At 33.5% G+C, this 18802-nt stretch overlaps 1 protein-coding gene across 1 annotated transcript; it reads left to right on the forward strand.

Annotated features, from left to right (window-relative positions):
* Positions 1 to 304: 304 nt before the first annotated feature.
* On the forward strand, positions 305 to 10162 carry LOC110455851. Its single transcript, XM_021506259.1, has 4 exons — positions 305 to 386; positions 4620 to 4825; positions 6291 to 6399; positions 8069 to 10162. Exon 4 carries the CDS (start codon positions 8099 to 8101, stop codon positions 10160 to 10162), a length of 2064 nt encoding a protein of 687 aa, XP_021361934.1. The 5' UTR covers positions 305 to 386; positions 4620 to 4825; positions 6291 to 6399; positions 8069 to 8098.
* Positions 10163 to 18802: the final 8640 nt, after the last annotated feature.

Below are 18802 nucleotides of genomic sequence, written 5' to 3' on the forward strand. Positions count from 1 at the left end.
TATTTTTTCTTCAAAAATACATATTTATAATGAAGTTTATAAACATATTTATAAAAGCAAATGCCATTGTTTATCTCAAATACACTAAACGGTAGCACAGATATGTTGATCAGCGTATACGACTAACCGGTTATTGTTTTACGCACGAGATTAACGTTGTCTGGATGATTTGAATTCAACAGGACTTTTATCCGCCTTCGATTACAAAGAATATTTTCAACCACGTCATTATATTGTCCCTAGTTCGTAAGAGTTACCTAACTTCTTTAACTCTTCTACCTTTACACGATTATGAAATGTGTAACTGAACCCGTCGAAGCAGCACGAAACATCGCCATTCACAGTTATTTTAACACATTAGAAAGAAAGGGCAAATTTTCGACAAGGTAAGTCATGTTAAATAACAAGGAAAGCATACAAATATGGTAACCGCGGGAATTGTCATCATAAACATTATATATGTAGTCACTGATCGGGTAGGATATAGTCAGTAAGCCAATCAACATATACATTTACTTCCTGAGTTTACATGTCACTATTTCCTGCCTTTAGGTTGAAATACTTTAGTAAATTATCATGCTAATTTATATATAATTTGTCACTGAACCCGTCGAAGCAGCACGAAAACTTGGACGATTAACATCTATTGTAACACATCAGTAAGAAAGGCCAGATGTTCGACAAAGTTCTCAGGTTGGTTATGTTTACTAAACAGGAAAACATACAAATATTGTTTTATAACAGTGGTAATTGTATTCATAAACATTACACATGTAGTCACTATAGTATGTCTATGCAATGTATATGATAGCAATGTATGTATATACTCAAGTTAATTGTAATACAGACATACTTGAGTATGGTTAAGTAAAACTGATCGGGTAAGATATAGTCAATAGGCCGACCAACATAACAACATAAACCATACCATACCATTGTCACATTTCCTTACATACTTTACATGTTCCTCTCACTGATTTATGAATATTTAAAGTCAATCTATTCAGGAAGAACGTAATCGGAGAACGATTAAGCCATTTTGACCTTTAGTAAAAAGTGTATAATGAAGTATATTGTGAAGAGACTCTAACGATGTGCTTTTAACTGCCACGTCGTCAATCGTTTTGTTTACAGTTCAATACCAAAGCGATATTTATAGAGTTGTATAGTTTTTATCCATAAACAAATATCGCGTCTCCTCAGTCCACGTAATCAATTTGCATTCAAATTGATCATTTCAAAATGACTGACTCTTTAACAGAGCCAAATCTTTGAGAAGTAATTAAAAGTAATTCGGTTTCAATCATCTAAGTGTCTTTAAGACTTTAAGACACATATATTATGAATACATGTAGGTGTACGAGAGGAATTATGTAGCGATTTCAACCATGGCGTATGTTTACTCTAAACTTATTTACATGTAAATAAATGCACCCAGTTGAACTGTGTATCATCCACACCAACCTCTATCTGTCATTACACCATTTGTATAATATACACACCGCCACAAGGTCATATAGCCATTACTGCACTTATGCACTGCTATAAATAGTTGAATCCAGACGCTTTAAAGGTGTAGGTCTCCATTTGGTGACGGTTACTTATAAATTTATATATATATATATATATATTTATAATGCAAAATATTAATGTTCACGTGAAGTAAGTAAATAAAGAAAATGTAATATATATCAAACGATTAGAAAACTAGCTGCGTTCACCGTTCAGTGGGACCTGAAGAGCCCTGTGAAGAGTGAAAGCAGTTAGTGTTCTAGTCGGTCGGTCGTTAATTATTTATAAGTTATACTGATATAGCATATCGCAATGTATATTATATTCGATCATACCTATATCAATTTGTTTTTCATTTACAGCGGTATTAAATGTACACGTCTGTTTAATGTATTTTCAATCATAACCATAAAGTACACACATGTGTTGGTTGTACATGTATTTGATACTATACATATCCATGATAGAAACATTTCTTATAACAATATGTGAATATCAAATCTGACATATGAGTTATGTTTGCTATCGGACAATGTCACAAATACAATGAATTGATAATATTTCATATCAGGTTTATCTCAACGAGTACACCAATAACTTTTTATACATTTATTTTTTACAATATATGTAAGTTTGTTTTTCATAGTTACGATCATATATCAAACATTTATTTAATTGTATATGTTTACGAGTTATCGCTTTTTAGCTGCAATTGTGAGCTGAAAAATGTCGTCTGATATCGCTGAGCTGCAAAATAAGAAAACATTCATACATTTTAATATCGAAGTAGAAAAGATGAGTTTATGAGTAGTCACAGTAATCGGAAATATCAACGATTGGTTTAAACTTAAAGAAGGTTTGAAAATCAACTATAACTGATTGTTTTGTTTACGATATGCTTTTGGAATCTTGCTTTTTTATATTACAGGCTAGATGTTTTGTTTTATTTTAGCTCATGCACTGCACACAGGAGGGCCAACCTGATATCAGCAAGGACATTGCTGCTGATCTATCAAATATGTTTTGCAGATGTTAGTTAGTCAGTGGCTTGCCTTTATATAGAATCACGATAAAACGGTCTATAAACCCAACACATGTATCGATTATTTTTATCACTTTACAACTTGATATATCTAATATTTGATACCATTCATGTCTCCCCTACAAACTTTACTGTAACAATCTTGACTGCCAGATTGGAGAGGTTGGACAGAGTTTAATTCTTATCTAGAACTGGCATCAAAAAACGTATTTAATGTTTTAAATTGTAAAAGAAACTCGATAAATCTCGTGTCTTTGTAACATTTGAAAATTATTTAACTTGAGTTAGATTAACATGATAAACAACCACGATTCGTTGGAGAACTTCTATATAGTAAGTGTTTACGTGACAGTAAAACAATAGACTGTATGTTGTTTCCATAGTAACGACAGTATAGCCAATCGTTTGCGTAACGGTACGAAATGTAGTCTTTGTTTTTATTTCTATAATAAAGATAGTATAACATGTTTTAATGATATTAATGTTGTTCAATACATTTATTTACTCATTTACTTATATAGTCATTAATGATCAATATATGCTAATCGTGTCTGTGTCGTCAGTGCAAACGATATTTCAGGAATGTCATCAGAATCTTTGCTTCTATTGAAGTTGTGTCACGTTATTCGAGGCGGGAGGAAAAGTCTAAAAATAACGCTGATGAAAAGGCGTGTACACCTCTATAACTGCAATTTCTTTTGGTGATGCTTATAGACGAACATGCATTGGAAACGCAAATATGCATAGGTACTTGTCACAGGTGATATAAATTAATAACTTGTGGTATACAAATGTTAATAAAACGACTTGTTTCGATAATGAGTGTATTGTGAACAGGAAATATGCCCATAAGTTTAAAAACCAGTAATGCTATATCACCTTAACAAATTAGTGTTTATTTAAAAGTTGTTAGGTCTCAAAGAACAGTTTATTCAAACACGCACACAACGCCACTTAAATATATTGATCAGTGTATACAAACTACTCATCTATGGTTATACATATGACGTCAGCGTTAACTAGGTGAGTAGGATTTTACGAGACCTGTTATCTGACTGGCACTGCAAAGCCCTTCCCTCACCCCTTTAACCTTTCCATGGTTACTGGCAAACATGTCACTGATCACGTCAGCACAGCACGAAAACATGGACGTTTCACATTTATTGTACAAGTACGAAAAGGCAAATGTTCGAGACTAAGGTTAGTAATGAGGAAATCATACTTATTGTGTTCTGATATCTTGCTAATTGTTTTGATAAATATAATGCATACTATCACAACTGTACGTGTGATGATATACATATTATATAAACCTATTATGATCAGATATATACTCAATTTTATTGTAATACAGACATATTTGGTCGTAGTAAGTAAAATTAGTCAGTAGGAGATAGTTGCTTAGCAACATAACAACATACACCATACTGACTGTGTACCGTAAGACCTTTCAGATCTTAACATGTATTCTTGATGATTTACAACTTGTCCGTTAAACTCTAACTTAATATGTCTCCATAATACTGTAACATTATAATCTTTGCAAATAACTTTCGCTTTTGAATCTGAAAACCATATATATGTTTCTGTCCTAGTATCTGCATCACAACGGTTTTCACATGTCTTTCACTACATCTTTTTATTTCAATAATAGATGGAAGTATTATGGACGGTCTGGATAATTCAGTATTCAGGAAAAAAGTTATGACCTCATATTCAATAGCATATTAGGCTAAGACAACCTTTCAGCTAAGGTGAAGTCATACAAAGCTGTACATAGTATATTTCCATGAGTTGTTTCCCTTAGAATTTAAAATGGATTATAATCATGAATATATAGTTAAATATATGGTCATTCAAACACGCATCACAGTTTGCTGGTTTTGTGGTTTCTCTATTCACTTTTAAATCAAATATCTAAAAGACTTTTGATAGAATTTGAATTGTGCATGTTTAGACATTTATATTATTTAACTTTTTATGTTACATATTGTTCCTTATAGTAGAACAATATGACCAAATCCATAATCTATTTTAATAGAATATTTCCATTTCTCTATTTCAGTGAAATATTAGTCTACCATGGCATAGGCTTACCCCAGTTTGGGGTTTAAAGGTCTAATGTGCCAGAAATCTAGGACAGCTATCGTGTGTTCACACATTCAACCATAGAGATCCGGATTTAAGTCCACCTGTGGATAATGAGCTAGTTATAGATTTGAGGATGGTTATCACAAAACATTTTTCCGGTTTCACCTAACAGATTACGAGGTAAGATGATAATAAACACATTTTCTATTATCAACCATCAGTCCGTCATAATAGTACACACAATTAAACAGGAGTTTGTAGTTACTTCAACAGAGAGGTCTACTTCATTTGAGGTGTACCGATTCAGTGACAGTGTTTCCTAGATAATGCCTAGAAATTGATAGCTATACAGTCAGACAAAACCGAAACACTCATGGAGTAGAAAATAGATAAATTAAATGAAAGTGTTCAAAAACATTGTAATACAGGAAGTATATAGTGGGTTGCAATGGAACAATTCTAACATATATTACATATCCTGCCTGTAAAAAACATGGTATCACCAACATTATTCTTCAAACTTTTAAACGAATAGTGTACACACATGTATATTGATGTATTATTTCTTGTCTGATATATTAAAGATAAATGTAAGTTTATGTGTAATATCTCGGTGTAATGTAGTTGTTTTCTTACTCCCTCACGAGCGAGGGCTATTTAATTTCAAAATTGTGGTGAAATAACAATATTGTATGATATCGATGAGCTTTTAAAAGATCCGATTTATCGCGGATGTTATGAACAATCTTAGAAAAGATCAACTTTTCTTTTAACATACATGATGGTATCCGAAAAAATCTTACATAAATCACATTATATATTCCACTACATGCTGTTAAGCAACTGCGATTCATACCCTCATCAACGCCATTGTATCGCATTAAAATCCTTGAATACATCGATTTCTTGTCCTAGCAAATGTGTTGTTAAGCGATGACAACAAATTAAAATTGAAATAATCTGCTGTAAAGAATAAACTTTTACTTTTTAACTTTAATACGCTTGAAATCCTTACCCGACAAGCTTTGGAACAATTGCAAAAAGGTCTTAATTAAATCTACAAAGAAATCCCAAAAGACAAAAAATATACTATCATTTGAGGAGGTCCGATACATGTCGCCTATTGGCAATCATGAAAATATTAGCCTTTCAGGGTGTCCCCCAGAAGTGCATAGCACTTGAAAAATAAGCCATCGGTTTTTTTCTATCAACAACACCAAAGATGAATAAAGTTAAAAAGTGCGAACGACCAACATGTTAATTAACTTGTGATATAAAATGGTTCACTTAATATTTTTATTTTTTTTCAAATTATTTTGATATCAATAAGAGAAAATCTGCTTAGAACATAAACGTAAATGTTATATCATAATTCACGTTTATTGAAGTGTTTTAAGATCTCCAAATAGGTTTGTTTACAATACACGAAACGGTTAAAATATATGTTGATAAGTGTATCCGATATTATCGTTAATCTTTGCTTTTCACACGAGATCAACATTGACTGATGAGTTGGAATCCATAGAACTTTCATCCGACTGCGATCACAAAGAGTATTTTCAACCACGTCATTATAATGTTTCTATTTGGTAAGAGTTACCTACCTTCTTCCTTCTTTAACTCTTTTACCTTTACATGCTTACAGGAAATGTTTAACTGATTCCGACGAAGCAGCAACAGCAGCAGAAAACAGACGTTACACAGCTGTTGTAACACATCAGTAAGAATGGGAAGATGTTCGACAATGTTCTAAGGTTGGTAATGTTTACTAAACAGGAAAACATACAAATATTGTTTTATAACAGTGGTAATTGTTTTCATAAACATTACACATGTAGTCGCTATGGTATGTCTGTGCAAAACGAAAGTATGAGAAAATAGACATGATATAAACTATGATCACAATGTATATACTCAAGTTCATTGTAATACATACATACGTGGGTATGGTTAAGTAAAAGTGATCCGGTTGGATATAGTCAGTAGGCTAACCAACATAACAACATACACCATACCATACCATGTAGGCTATGACCTTAGTTAAGGTTTTTCATCCAGGTTAATGTCAGTGTATAAAAAATTGTTATGGACACATAATTTTCCTCAAAACAAAAATTGATTGAAGCGGTTTTGTTTACACGCATCCTGAACAATATAAGCTATGATCATTAAATAAACTGTTTGTTGAACCTTTTGTTATTTTAAGCTGAAAACAAAAAGATATTTTATAATAGGATTTTTGTGCACAGACAAGCACAGCTTTCAATATTAAAAATCATAAAATAACAATAACATATCAACCACATATATATACACCAGAAGTATCAATGCAGTTATTGATATCAAGTAAACTGTAAGAAAATGTTTTAAATATCCAGAATAATTATATGTATTTCCATTGGACATATTACAACTAATCATGAAGCTAACAAGACTGAGTGCACAAGTCAAGCTTGACCGAGAACCAGAGACAGTTTAAATGTAGAATCCGTATATGCTATGTATGATTTTTCACCTTCAGTCAGCCTTGTTGGCTTTGCTCCCTTGTGCTATACTCAATGGAAATATCTTTAATCAATCTGGTATTTGCAGCATATGTTTACAGTTTTCTTGATAATAGTAACTTCACAGATTTTTACGGTAGTACGTTTACAGGTGATTTTTGCCAGTGTTTGTAATATTCAATATACTCGATAGCCAAGCTTCTGCCACAGTTCTATCTTTTGAGGAAGAAAGATGAGCCCACAACAATATGTATCATCTATATGAGCATAGCTGAAATGTCTTAAACAGGTATTCTTGATTACATATATCATGTCAGTTTAATCCCGACCTAGCATTAATTCATGATACGGTAATATTAAGTCGCCAAGTCATAAACATTTTATTTAAATATTTAAATTATTTCAAACTCATAATCTAAAATATTCTACTCGATTATTTCTAAAAAGAAACCACATCATAACATTTTTTCTGCTCTCTACAACACTTTCATTTCACCTTTTTATTTAAATCATAGATGGAAAGATAATGAATGTATACTAAAGATTATTCACAATCAACTTTATGATTAACTATTTTAAAATAAAATCGATTGTTAATAAACTCCTTTATCCAGGGTGTGGTTATATGAATACATATCTGTAAATATCATTTGCTTACGGGTCATTTCCATGAGAACATAGAATTGATACTCATACATCTTTATTTACCTGTTTGTGGTATCTCATTAACCTTTACACCAAGCAAAAGTTTGATATAAATTGAATCATTGATATCTAGACTTGTATATCGTATTATCAAAATACGTTGGTTCATATTTACAATTGATGTTTACGACGTGTTCATTTTGCTATCGAAACTAAATACCATAATCCGAAATATACTTTACTCTAACAGAAAATATGTATTTCTCTATTCCAGAGACATATTCCCATAGATTTAAAGTCTGATATGGCAGAGGCTTGCCCTAGTCCGGAGTTCCGCTGTTTGTTGTGCCAGGAAGTATACGAAAATCCAAGAGAGTTACCTTGTGGTCACACATTTTGCTCTCCGTGTCTGACCACTTATATCCAGGCTGAACATGTATGTGCCGATGAAGATCGTCATTACTTCCCGTGTCCTGTCTGTGATAATCCTATTACCCCGCGGGACCCAAGCATACACGTCAATACCTGGGGGACTTCATTCCCCATAAATCACCTGTTCCTAAACCATACAAAACAGACATCGTATGATCAAACATGTGAAGCATGTCTGAGGGCCGAGGAATCCAGTTCTGCCGAGGTCTGGTGTACTGACTGTGCTGAAATGTTGTGTAAAGATTGCAAAACTTACCATAAACGGAGTAAAGTTTCCAGCAAACACAAACTTGTGACTATTGACAGAGAGTCTGGTGGAATCAAAGGGATAATCGTCAACGATATTTGTCCGAACCACAACACGAAGCCGTTCGACTTCTATTGTGTGGATCACGGATCACTTTGTTGCAGTGACTGCGTGTCCTTGACCCATAGAAACTGCAATAATGTAAAACAACTGGACGACCTCGTACAGACAGCTACACCAGGACAGAATGACATTGACAAAGAATGGGAGGAAATACAAGAAGAATCGAAGAAAATGTTGGAAGATGACAATTCACAGATGAACAAAATAAACTCAAAAGAAAAGGAAGAATCGGCTAAAATGACTCATGTGATACAGCGGGCTAAAGACAAGCTTGATGACCTCAACGCGGCATTTCAGTTAGATCTCGCACACAAATATAACTCGTACAGACAACAGATAACTTCTCGACTAAGATGTGTTAGCAAATTTAACACCAACGCTGAGAACTCGCATCTACTAATGTTGTGCTTGGAAACACAGGGATCCGATCGACAGACGTTTATCACAAGAGAGCAAACAAAGCATCAGTTGTCAGGACATTACCGTCGGATGGATCAAAACACCAAGAAACTGCCTAATACTTTTGACATTACACTGAAGATAGGACAAATCGTAGACGAAATCATGAAAGTGACAACCGTTGGTGCTGTTGATGCGACCTCGACCATCTCACTGACGTCACAGCATGCGAATGCGTGTATCGGCTCTTTGCTTGATACCATAAATTCTAAGCCTCCACCTGTTACGTCTGTGGACTTTTCTTCAGCGTCTGACCTTACAGATTCCCTACAGCGTATACCAGTCATTTCACCTCCAACAGTTGCATTATTGGATGTCTGGGAACGCTCAATATCCTGTGTAAAAACCATACATGGAAGTAAGTTGAGAGGGTCTGTCACTCCTTTTTTAATAAGTGGATTTTTTACAGACAACGGACAACTACTTATCACAGACAGTGATAACAAACGACTCTTATTGTTTGATGACAACTATTCCTTAGTAAAGGAATACAATGTTAAGGGTAAGCCATTAGACGTCACACGTGGACGTGTTGCTGATGAAATTTTTGTGAGTTTGTTCGAGGGCCAATTACTGAAGTGTACTCTACGGAATGGCCAACTGTCTGTGACCAAGATGATCACGTGTCCACCTGGAACGTTAGGAATAGCAGTTCACGGAGATAACATCTACGCCGGTACGTCTGAAGGTGTGGAGGTTTTGTCTTTGGATGGAGTGGCTATAAGGTCAATTAAACAAAGTGGAGGTAACTCGTGCCTTGCTATATCTTCATCTAAGGCCAGATTGTATCACAAGGATAACAATGATATAGTGTGTAGACGACTTGACAATGACGCAGTAGTTTACAGGTATAAAGATCGTCGTCTGATGTATCCTGGAGGTATCGGACTGGACCGGGATGACAATTTATATATAAGTGGATCGTTGTCGCGCAATGTTTACCTGGTTTCACCTGACGGATCACGGGGGAAGGCACTGCTGACCAAACTGGACGGTATCAACAAACCGTATGGTATCATAGTCCATCCCACCAAACAGGAGTTCGTTGTAACATCTGTACATGAGTCTGTTTCGTTCGAGGTGTACCGATTCAATAACAACGCTTAGATATTACAATAAGGATCACAATACAGAAATTAATCAATCAAAAAAGTGGATCGTCTTATGTTTACATTTTCCACCGTGAAACTTAATTTGTCAAGAAATGCAGAAAATACTTTGCGATACAGATTTTTTGTATTATGTACATATGTATGTGGCATTAAGCAAATGAAAAATGTAACGATATATTTGGTATAATAATCGAAATATTCCACTTTGCACAGACAAAGATAGCATATGAGGGATGTTGTAATGTCAACCTGTTTGTATTAACTGTAAAAATCGTTCATTACTTCGGATATCGCCTTATTATGAAACTAAAAGGAAATTAATTAACTAAACTAGAAGTAGTATTATTTGTTGTAATTACTTTTTGGATTCAGTTCACAAATCGTACGACTCTGCGGTGATAGCCATCTTTAGAAACAAAGTATCGGACATGATGAGAAATGGCATGATTTGGATCGTTTCAAAACGTAGAAAAAATGTATGCCGCAGAGTGTTTAAGATCACTATCCTGTTGTAAAATTAACTATAGCCGTATTAATAAATGTTGAATGTTAGATGTTTGTCTCACAAATTAGATGAAACGTTATACATATAAATGATTAAAAATACACCATATGTACATGACACATAGTCGTTTTATTGGTAAAGCGTGTACATATATGTGCTATTCCAAACGGAGCTTATCTTTCTTATAAATGATTCTCCGATCAATGAATTTGCGTATATACAACATTTGTAACATGATTTACTTTCTAAAATCTATTTAGAGTATCTTTCATGAGAGTAATATATACGAAGATATGATAGTTTGTTAAAAATGAAAAGTATAATGATGCATTGGTGTTATTCACTATATTTAGTTTAGTATGATAAAACGAAAACGTCTGGAAAAGCTCATGTATGAAGATCAGATATATAATTCCATTATATTGTTTTAAAATTATATGTATATTATCTTTTAAACATCATGTGATATTTAAACGTCCATGATCGCATAGTCTATATGTACCTACGCAAGGCTGTGTTTAACATGTAGCTGCAGTACTTTATATATCAAATGGTTAACACGATATATAACGTAAATCTTATACACATTGTATAATGGTTGTTTTAAAGGAACTTCTTCATACTTTAAAAGCTTTGCCTAACAAACAAACGACAAGGATGACGTCATAGTCGATACAACAATAAAACTGTCACCACAACAACCTGATCACTATCGACGCAGAAGTGCTTCGTACCGCAAGTGGCATCCGTTATTGTATCTGAAAACAAAGTCCGGAAATTATGTTGGTAACCTACGGTTTGTGAATCGGTGAGCAGGTTTAAAAGCATGAAATTCACTTTATTTTCGTCGATTTTTTACTACATCTAAGCTTTCAGGCAAGGACCAAATGTCTACTTCTTGCGTTGCCCTCCACCAGTGCACCCTATTTTTGCTAGTTATGAGATTGGTCACTGACCATCTACAGAATCTAAAAAGGCCAATACGTTTTAAAGGGGAGAGGCGTAACTCGAACCTCATATAACATTTGTTGACTCTCTTGTGTTCTTTATATAAAGATGACTGCAATAATTTATTTATTTATGAATGACCATTGAAAAAGCCTGTCTGTCAATAAAGCTAACAAATCATACTTCATTTCATCAAACTTATGTTAGGTTTGATAAGTTAGGTTTGTTACGATATTTTATCATACTTCATTTTGTACTTTAGGCTTTGTTTGCTTTGTTTTGACGTTGAGTTCAGATTGTGCCTTTGTGTATTGGCGATGCGTCCTTGTTGCAATATCTTTTGTAAATAAAAGTATTCAAATGCAATATTTGTAGTGAGAATTTTATACAAATTCATAATAAATTCAACAACAACGGATGTAATATACTTCCGTTTTAATAAATAATGATCACTGTTATTTTTAACGAAACATTGAAATGATTAAATCATTGTTATTGTTTTGTAACCAGATTTTGTGTACAATGACATCTTGGGATGATGGAATGTAGAGTGCAAGAATTAGATCACTACGACCTCACTGTGTCTTTGACCTTTGTCCTTAACTTTTGAAAAAGATTGCTCGGGGCATATCTTCTATACTATTTCACCTGGAGTAATCAGATTTGGAATATGTTTAGGATGAACGGAGGAAGCACAATATCAAAACCAAAGAAAAAACATTGTAATAACCCATTTCATATAAAACGGAGGTAACACCAGATGGTCACAAACATTATTTCTTGCACACCACTCGGCTTGTGACATAATTTCTCTTATCAATTTCTGTGTATTATAGAATATCCTAATGTTGGAATTCTCTCTCGTAGAGAAAAATAATCAGCAGAGGAAATACTGATTAAACATCAACATTTTTGTGACTGAAAGAGCTAACCAAGCAAAATTAAAGGCAAGGTGGAACAAGGTGCGATGAAAACGTAAACATTTGTGTAACACACAATAAACACAACAACAAAAAATAACCAAAAACATGATACTGATCAATTAATGTATAATAATGGAAAATGCATATGATTTTAAAAGATAAAAAGACAAAATCATAACTTTGAATGGATAAATAACAAGCATTTTAAGACGTGTATCTCTGTATACGTTTTTCATTTATTTAAGTATACACGTTAACAATTTATTATTTCTTGGTTAAGTAAACATGCATGTTGATACATACAAAGAATTCACTGGGTATCTCCTGATGCATTCAGACTAAAGTAAAGTCTGTTTCACTCAGCTCAGCAGCCGGTACCCATTGTTACTAATGCTTAAAATGGTATGTATTGAAAACGGGTACATTTTTTGTTTTCATTCTAATAAAAACTTTTTTATATGGGGGGTTTTCACTTGATTCAGAATATAGATCAAATAAACAAGGCCAACAATGCCAGTTTGCTTTATTTCCATATTTACAGCTGAAGAAATACATTGTTTTCGAGTGAAATAAATGATTTGTGATGGTCACTATCATTCCTTGAGGAAAGTATGAAACGGTTGCTATTTCGTCATTTGTCTGATGTTTCAAAATATCTGACAATTGTGTGCTTTCCATCAGTCACCAGAAAATGTTGCTACTCTGTTGTTATTTTTGGTTTTCTTGTATATAATTTTGTATCAGTGAGCCTTGCTGATGTCAAAGAAGCCAACTGATGGCACCAAAGTTTTTTACGACATCACTGTAGCTATGGGAGGTAGTATACGGATGCATCAATTTGTTCTTTGTATCATTTTCCAGACATGTAGTATGCTATAATTAAATTTTCTGCAACAAAACTGACGCATGAGGTAGTGGCATACAGTAGCGTACCGTGACCATCGGTGGTATTATTTGTACAATGAATAACCTCTACTGTATATTACCTGCATCACAATTCCAAAAATAAATTGTACTTGTATGTCGGCTTCATATTTAAAAAGAGCAGTTTTTCCATTTACAAATCTGTGTCTACACAACAAAAGCTAGCTTTACTTGTAGTCTATTTTTACACTCATTTTTACAGACATTATATACAACAATTAGAGAAACAACGCAATACAAAGTTAGAGTCCAAGACGTGTCTTGTTGAACAAAGCATGTTGTAATGAAACAGGAGAATGTGCTTTATATCTATTGTCTGAGGGTATGAGACCTGACAACGAGTCACCGTTTTGCGTGGTAAAGAGAGCTAGTGTGAATATGCTACGTGTGCTGCTTCAGTATGTGAGTTAGTAGATGGTCGTGTGGTCCATAGGAGTTGCATAAGATGCAAATATGCATAGTTACTTGTCACAGATGATATAAATTAATAACTTGTGGTATACAAATGTTAATAAAAGGGCTTGTTTTCGATAACAAGTATTGCATTGTTAACAGGAAATATGTTCATAAGTTTAAAAACCAGTAATATTATATCACCTAAACAAATTAGTGTGTATTTAAAAGTTGTTAAGTCTCAAGGAACAGTTTATTTTAACACACACAAAACGCCACTAAAATATATTGATCAGTGTATACATTACATAGCTAGGTATACATCAGATGAAGTCATTTCCACAGAGTGTATCAGATAATATCACATTGTTTTTAAATTGGTGTTTATGCCAGTGATTGATTATATCAGTGGATTACATAAGAGATTGTACCGTGATGAACGACATTTTACTTTAACTCATTTGGCAGGAAATCAATTGTATAACGCATGAACAAGGACCGAACGGAAGAAATATCAATACACATTAAATGCCTACAGCTCCAGGACGTGTTGTGATTTAAATCTAATTTGATACAAAAGATCCATTTGTCAAGTGGTTTAAATATTGTATAAACAAATGGCTAGGAGCATATGAATGGGACTGTCAAGGGATAAATGAAGATTAAGAAAGAAGAGACTACCTTGTTCAAGCTAAAGATCCCTTCGGCCAAGAGGACTTGAAGTTAATATAAAGAATTATGGCCAAACCTTGAGCAAAGAGACTAGGATATATACCATTGTTCTTCAAACTCTCATTTACTTTTTTTGCCTAATTACTGTTTATTGTAGTCTTTTGTGCCGTTTCAGCATATTCAAAACAAAATATTACTTTTGAGTTAACGAATGTAAAGGGTGAAGCGTGTAGTTGTTGTGGGTAAAAGAATATGGCTTTTTCATTTTAATTGTAAAGAGATTATCTGAAAATGATGAACGATAACTAAAATATTTTGTAATCATTAGATTATTTTGCATGAATGTCCAATCGAGTCTATTCATTTTTGTTTAAATGACTTTTTCTGAACAATTATGTGCTCTTGACTGAATGGCTATTCCATTTGTTTAATCGATTCACCTTTGCCTATTGTCAAGGTCATTATATGGTCAATTGGATGCTAGGGTGGTGAAGATTATAGTGTTGATTTTTTAAAGAACGTACATTAACCACTTCTGGTTAACCAAGAGGCCTAAGGTGATGATAGTTGGCCAGTAATGTGCAGGGTTGAAGGGCTATTATATTTGCAAGTTTGCTCAAACGAATCACCTTGACCTACTTTTAAGGCCACATGAGTCGAATTTATTTAAACCTTTAAACAAATATTTTAAAAAATCAAGCACTCTTCAGTGACAATTTTCAAACTGTAACACGATGAGATGAAGGATCATGATGAAAACAGATTACCTTTAAATATGTTATAACATTTAATAGACTTCCTCCTTATACTTTTAAATTACTTCTTCTTGATAATAATAATAATAATAATAATAATTTGAGATTCTTATATACCGCTTTATCACAACCTAGTTCGTAGGTCGTCTCAAAGCGGTTCACAAATTATTACCCGTGGTTATAGGGCCTTTGCAACCAGCCAATACATTTCTCATCTCCCTGGGGAGCATACAGCCGGAGCTGCCATTTTGGCGCTAACAGCTAGCATTCAACAATTCTAGCACTGCCCAACCACGTACTCATTTACAGCTGAGTAGACTGGAACAAGCGGAGTAAAGTATCTTGCTCAAATATACAACACATTGCCGTGCCGTGGCGCGAACCCGCAACCTTTCGGTCACGAGCCCGGCGTCCTACCACTGGACTATTGTGCCTCCTTAATAACGAGGAGGCATAGGGTAGTGACAATGGACATGTAGCATGCTGAGATAAACAGCCGTAAGGTTCGTAAATGCATGACCTTGATATTTCAACGTCATAGGGGACAAACACATTTTTAAATTTAACTCTTTCTTCCGAAAAACCAACTTGTATTAAGATTATGATATTTTGTCTATATAAAGTTTTGATTGAGGTCCTTAAAATGTGTTTGACAAACTTTGCTTGTAATTTGAATAAAATGCCTTATAAGCAGAAGGTGTAGAATGTAACGTTTTTCAGTTCGTATCATACTGAGGATTTTTTTTATAAGGATACCTCATGAAATTGTAAAGCCATCTTTACTTAATACTTGCCTGATCAATGGAATTTCTATGCATTTCAATGGGAATATTATTTTCGAATTAGATATGATTTACATGTTATGTAATAAGGTATATCAACTAAAGAGAAATGGTATTGCACACCGTATTTTTTTGTTTAATGTGAAAGTAGTTTTATGTATATATAATGTTATAACTTATGTCTGAACTTATCGGATAAAACAATACATGAAAAGAAAACATATACTACTTTTTATAGATTGATTTTTTACAATATATGTAAGTTTATTTTTCATAGTTTCGATCATACATCAAACATTTATTTAATTGTATATGTTTACGAGTTATGACTTTTTAGCTGCAATTGTGAGTTTAATAATACCGTCTGATATCGCTGAGCTGCATAATAAGAAAACATCCATACATTTTAATATCGAAGTAGCAAAGATGAGTTTTTGGTAGTCGCAGTAACCGGAAATATCAACGATTGGTTTAAACTTAAAGAAGGTGTGAAACTCTACTATAACTGATTGCTTTGTTTACAATATGCTTTGGGAATCTTGCTTTTTTGTATGACAGCCTAGATATTTTATATCATTTTAGCTCATATACTGTACACAGCAGGGCCATCCTGATATCAGCAAGGACATTGCTGCTGATCTATCAAATATGTTTTGCAGAGGTTAGATAGTCAGCGGCTTTCCTTTATATAGAATCACGATTGAACGGTCTATAAACCCAACAAATGTATCGATTTTTCTAAACATTTTCTTCGGGTTGGTAAGTATGGATTATGAGAAGTTCTTTTAACACAACCAATGACATGGTGACGTTTCAATGACTAGTACGATATGTACACTGTCACCTTCATCAGACAAATGACCAATGAAGCGTATGCACACAAATGTGTATAATGTACTAGTCATCGGAACGTCACATAGAAAATGTCATTGGTTGTGTAAAAATAACTTCTCATAATACATGTATNTAATGTACTAGTCATCGGAACGTCACATAGAAAATGTCATTGGTTGTGTAAAAATAACTTCTCATAATACATGTATCATATATTTTTATCACTTTACAACACGATATATTTAGCATGTGATAACATCCATGTCTCTCCTACAAACTTTACTGTAACAATCTTGACAGCCAGATAGGAGAGGTTGGACAGAGCTTAATTCTAGAACTGGCACCTATAAACGTAGTTAAGGTTTTAAATTGTAAAAGAAACTCGATAAATCTCGTGTCTTTGTAACATTTGAAAATAATCTAACTCGAGTTAGATTAACATGATAAACAACCACGATTCGTTGGAGAACCTCTTCATTGTACCTTCTAACGTGACAGTAAAACAATAGACTGTATGTTGTTACTATAGTAACGACAGTATAGCAAAGCGTTTGCGTAACAGTACGAAAGTAGTCTTTGTTTTTGTTTCTATAATAAAGATAGTATTACATGATTTAATGATATTGATGTTGTTCAATACATAACTTTACTCATTTACTTATATAGTCATTATTGATCTATAATTTTTTAATCGTTTCTGTATCGTCAGTGCAAAAGATATTTCAGGAATGTCATCAGAATCTTTGCTTCTATTGTGGTTGTGTCACGTTATTCGAGGCGAGAGGAAAAGTCTAAAAATAACGCTGATCAAAAGGCGTTCATACTTCTATAACTACAATATCATCTGGTGATGCTAATAGACGAACATGCATTGGAAACGCAAATATGCATAGTTACTTGTCACAGGTGATATACATTAATAACTTGTGGTATACAAATGTTAATAAGATGACTTCTTTTCGATAATAAGTATTGCATTGTTAACAGGAAATATGTTTATAAGTTTAAAAACCAGTAATACTATATCACCTAAACAAATTAGTGTGTATTTAAAAGTTGTTAAGTCTCAAGGAACAATTTATTTAAACACACACAATACGTCATTAAAATATATTGATCAGTGTATACAAACTAGCTATCTATATTTATAAATATGACGTCAGCGTTAACTAGGTGAGTAGGATTTTACGAGACCTGTTATCTGACTGGCACTGCAAAGCCCTTCCCTCACCCCTTTAACCTTTCCAATGTTGCTGACAAACATGTCACTGATCACGTCAGCACAGGACGAAAACATGGACGTTTCACATTTTTTGTACATGTAACGCAACAGTATGAAAATACAAACGTTCGACACTAAGGTTAGTAATGAGGAAACATACTTATTGTGTTCTGATATCTTGCTAATTGTTTTGATAAATATTATGCATACTATCACAACTGTACGTGTGATGATATACACATTATATAAACCTATTATGATCAGATATTTACTCAAGTTCATTGTAATACAGACATATTTCGTCGTAGTAAGTAAAATTAGTCAGTAGGAGATAGTTGCTTAGCAACATAACAACATACACCATACTGACTGTGTACCGTGAGACCTTTCAGAACTTAACATGTGTTCTTGATGATTTACAACTTGTCCATTAAACCCTAACTCAGTATGTCTCCATAATACTGTAACATTATATGTTTTGCAAATAGATTTCGCTTCTGATAAATATGTTTCTGTGCTAGTATCTGCATCACAACGGTTTTCACATGTCTTTCACTACACCTTTTTATTTCATTAATTGATGAAAGTATCATAGACGGTCTGGATAATTCAGTATTCAGGAAAAAAGTTTGTGACCTCATATTCAACAGCATAATAGGCTAAAACAACGTTTTAGC

The sequence above is a fragment of the Mizuhopecten yessoensis genome, unplaced genomic scaffold, assembly GCF_002113885.1.
Source record: "Mizuhopecten yessoensis strain PY_sf001 unplaced genomic scaffold, ASM211388v2 scaffold8387, whole genome shotgun sequence".
Lineage (NCBI taxonomy): Eukaryota > Metazoa > Mollusca > Bivalvia > Pectinida > Pectinidae > Mizuhopecten > Mizuhopecten yessoensis.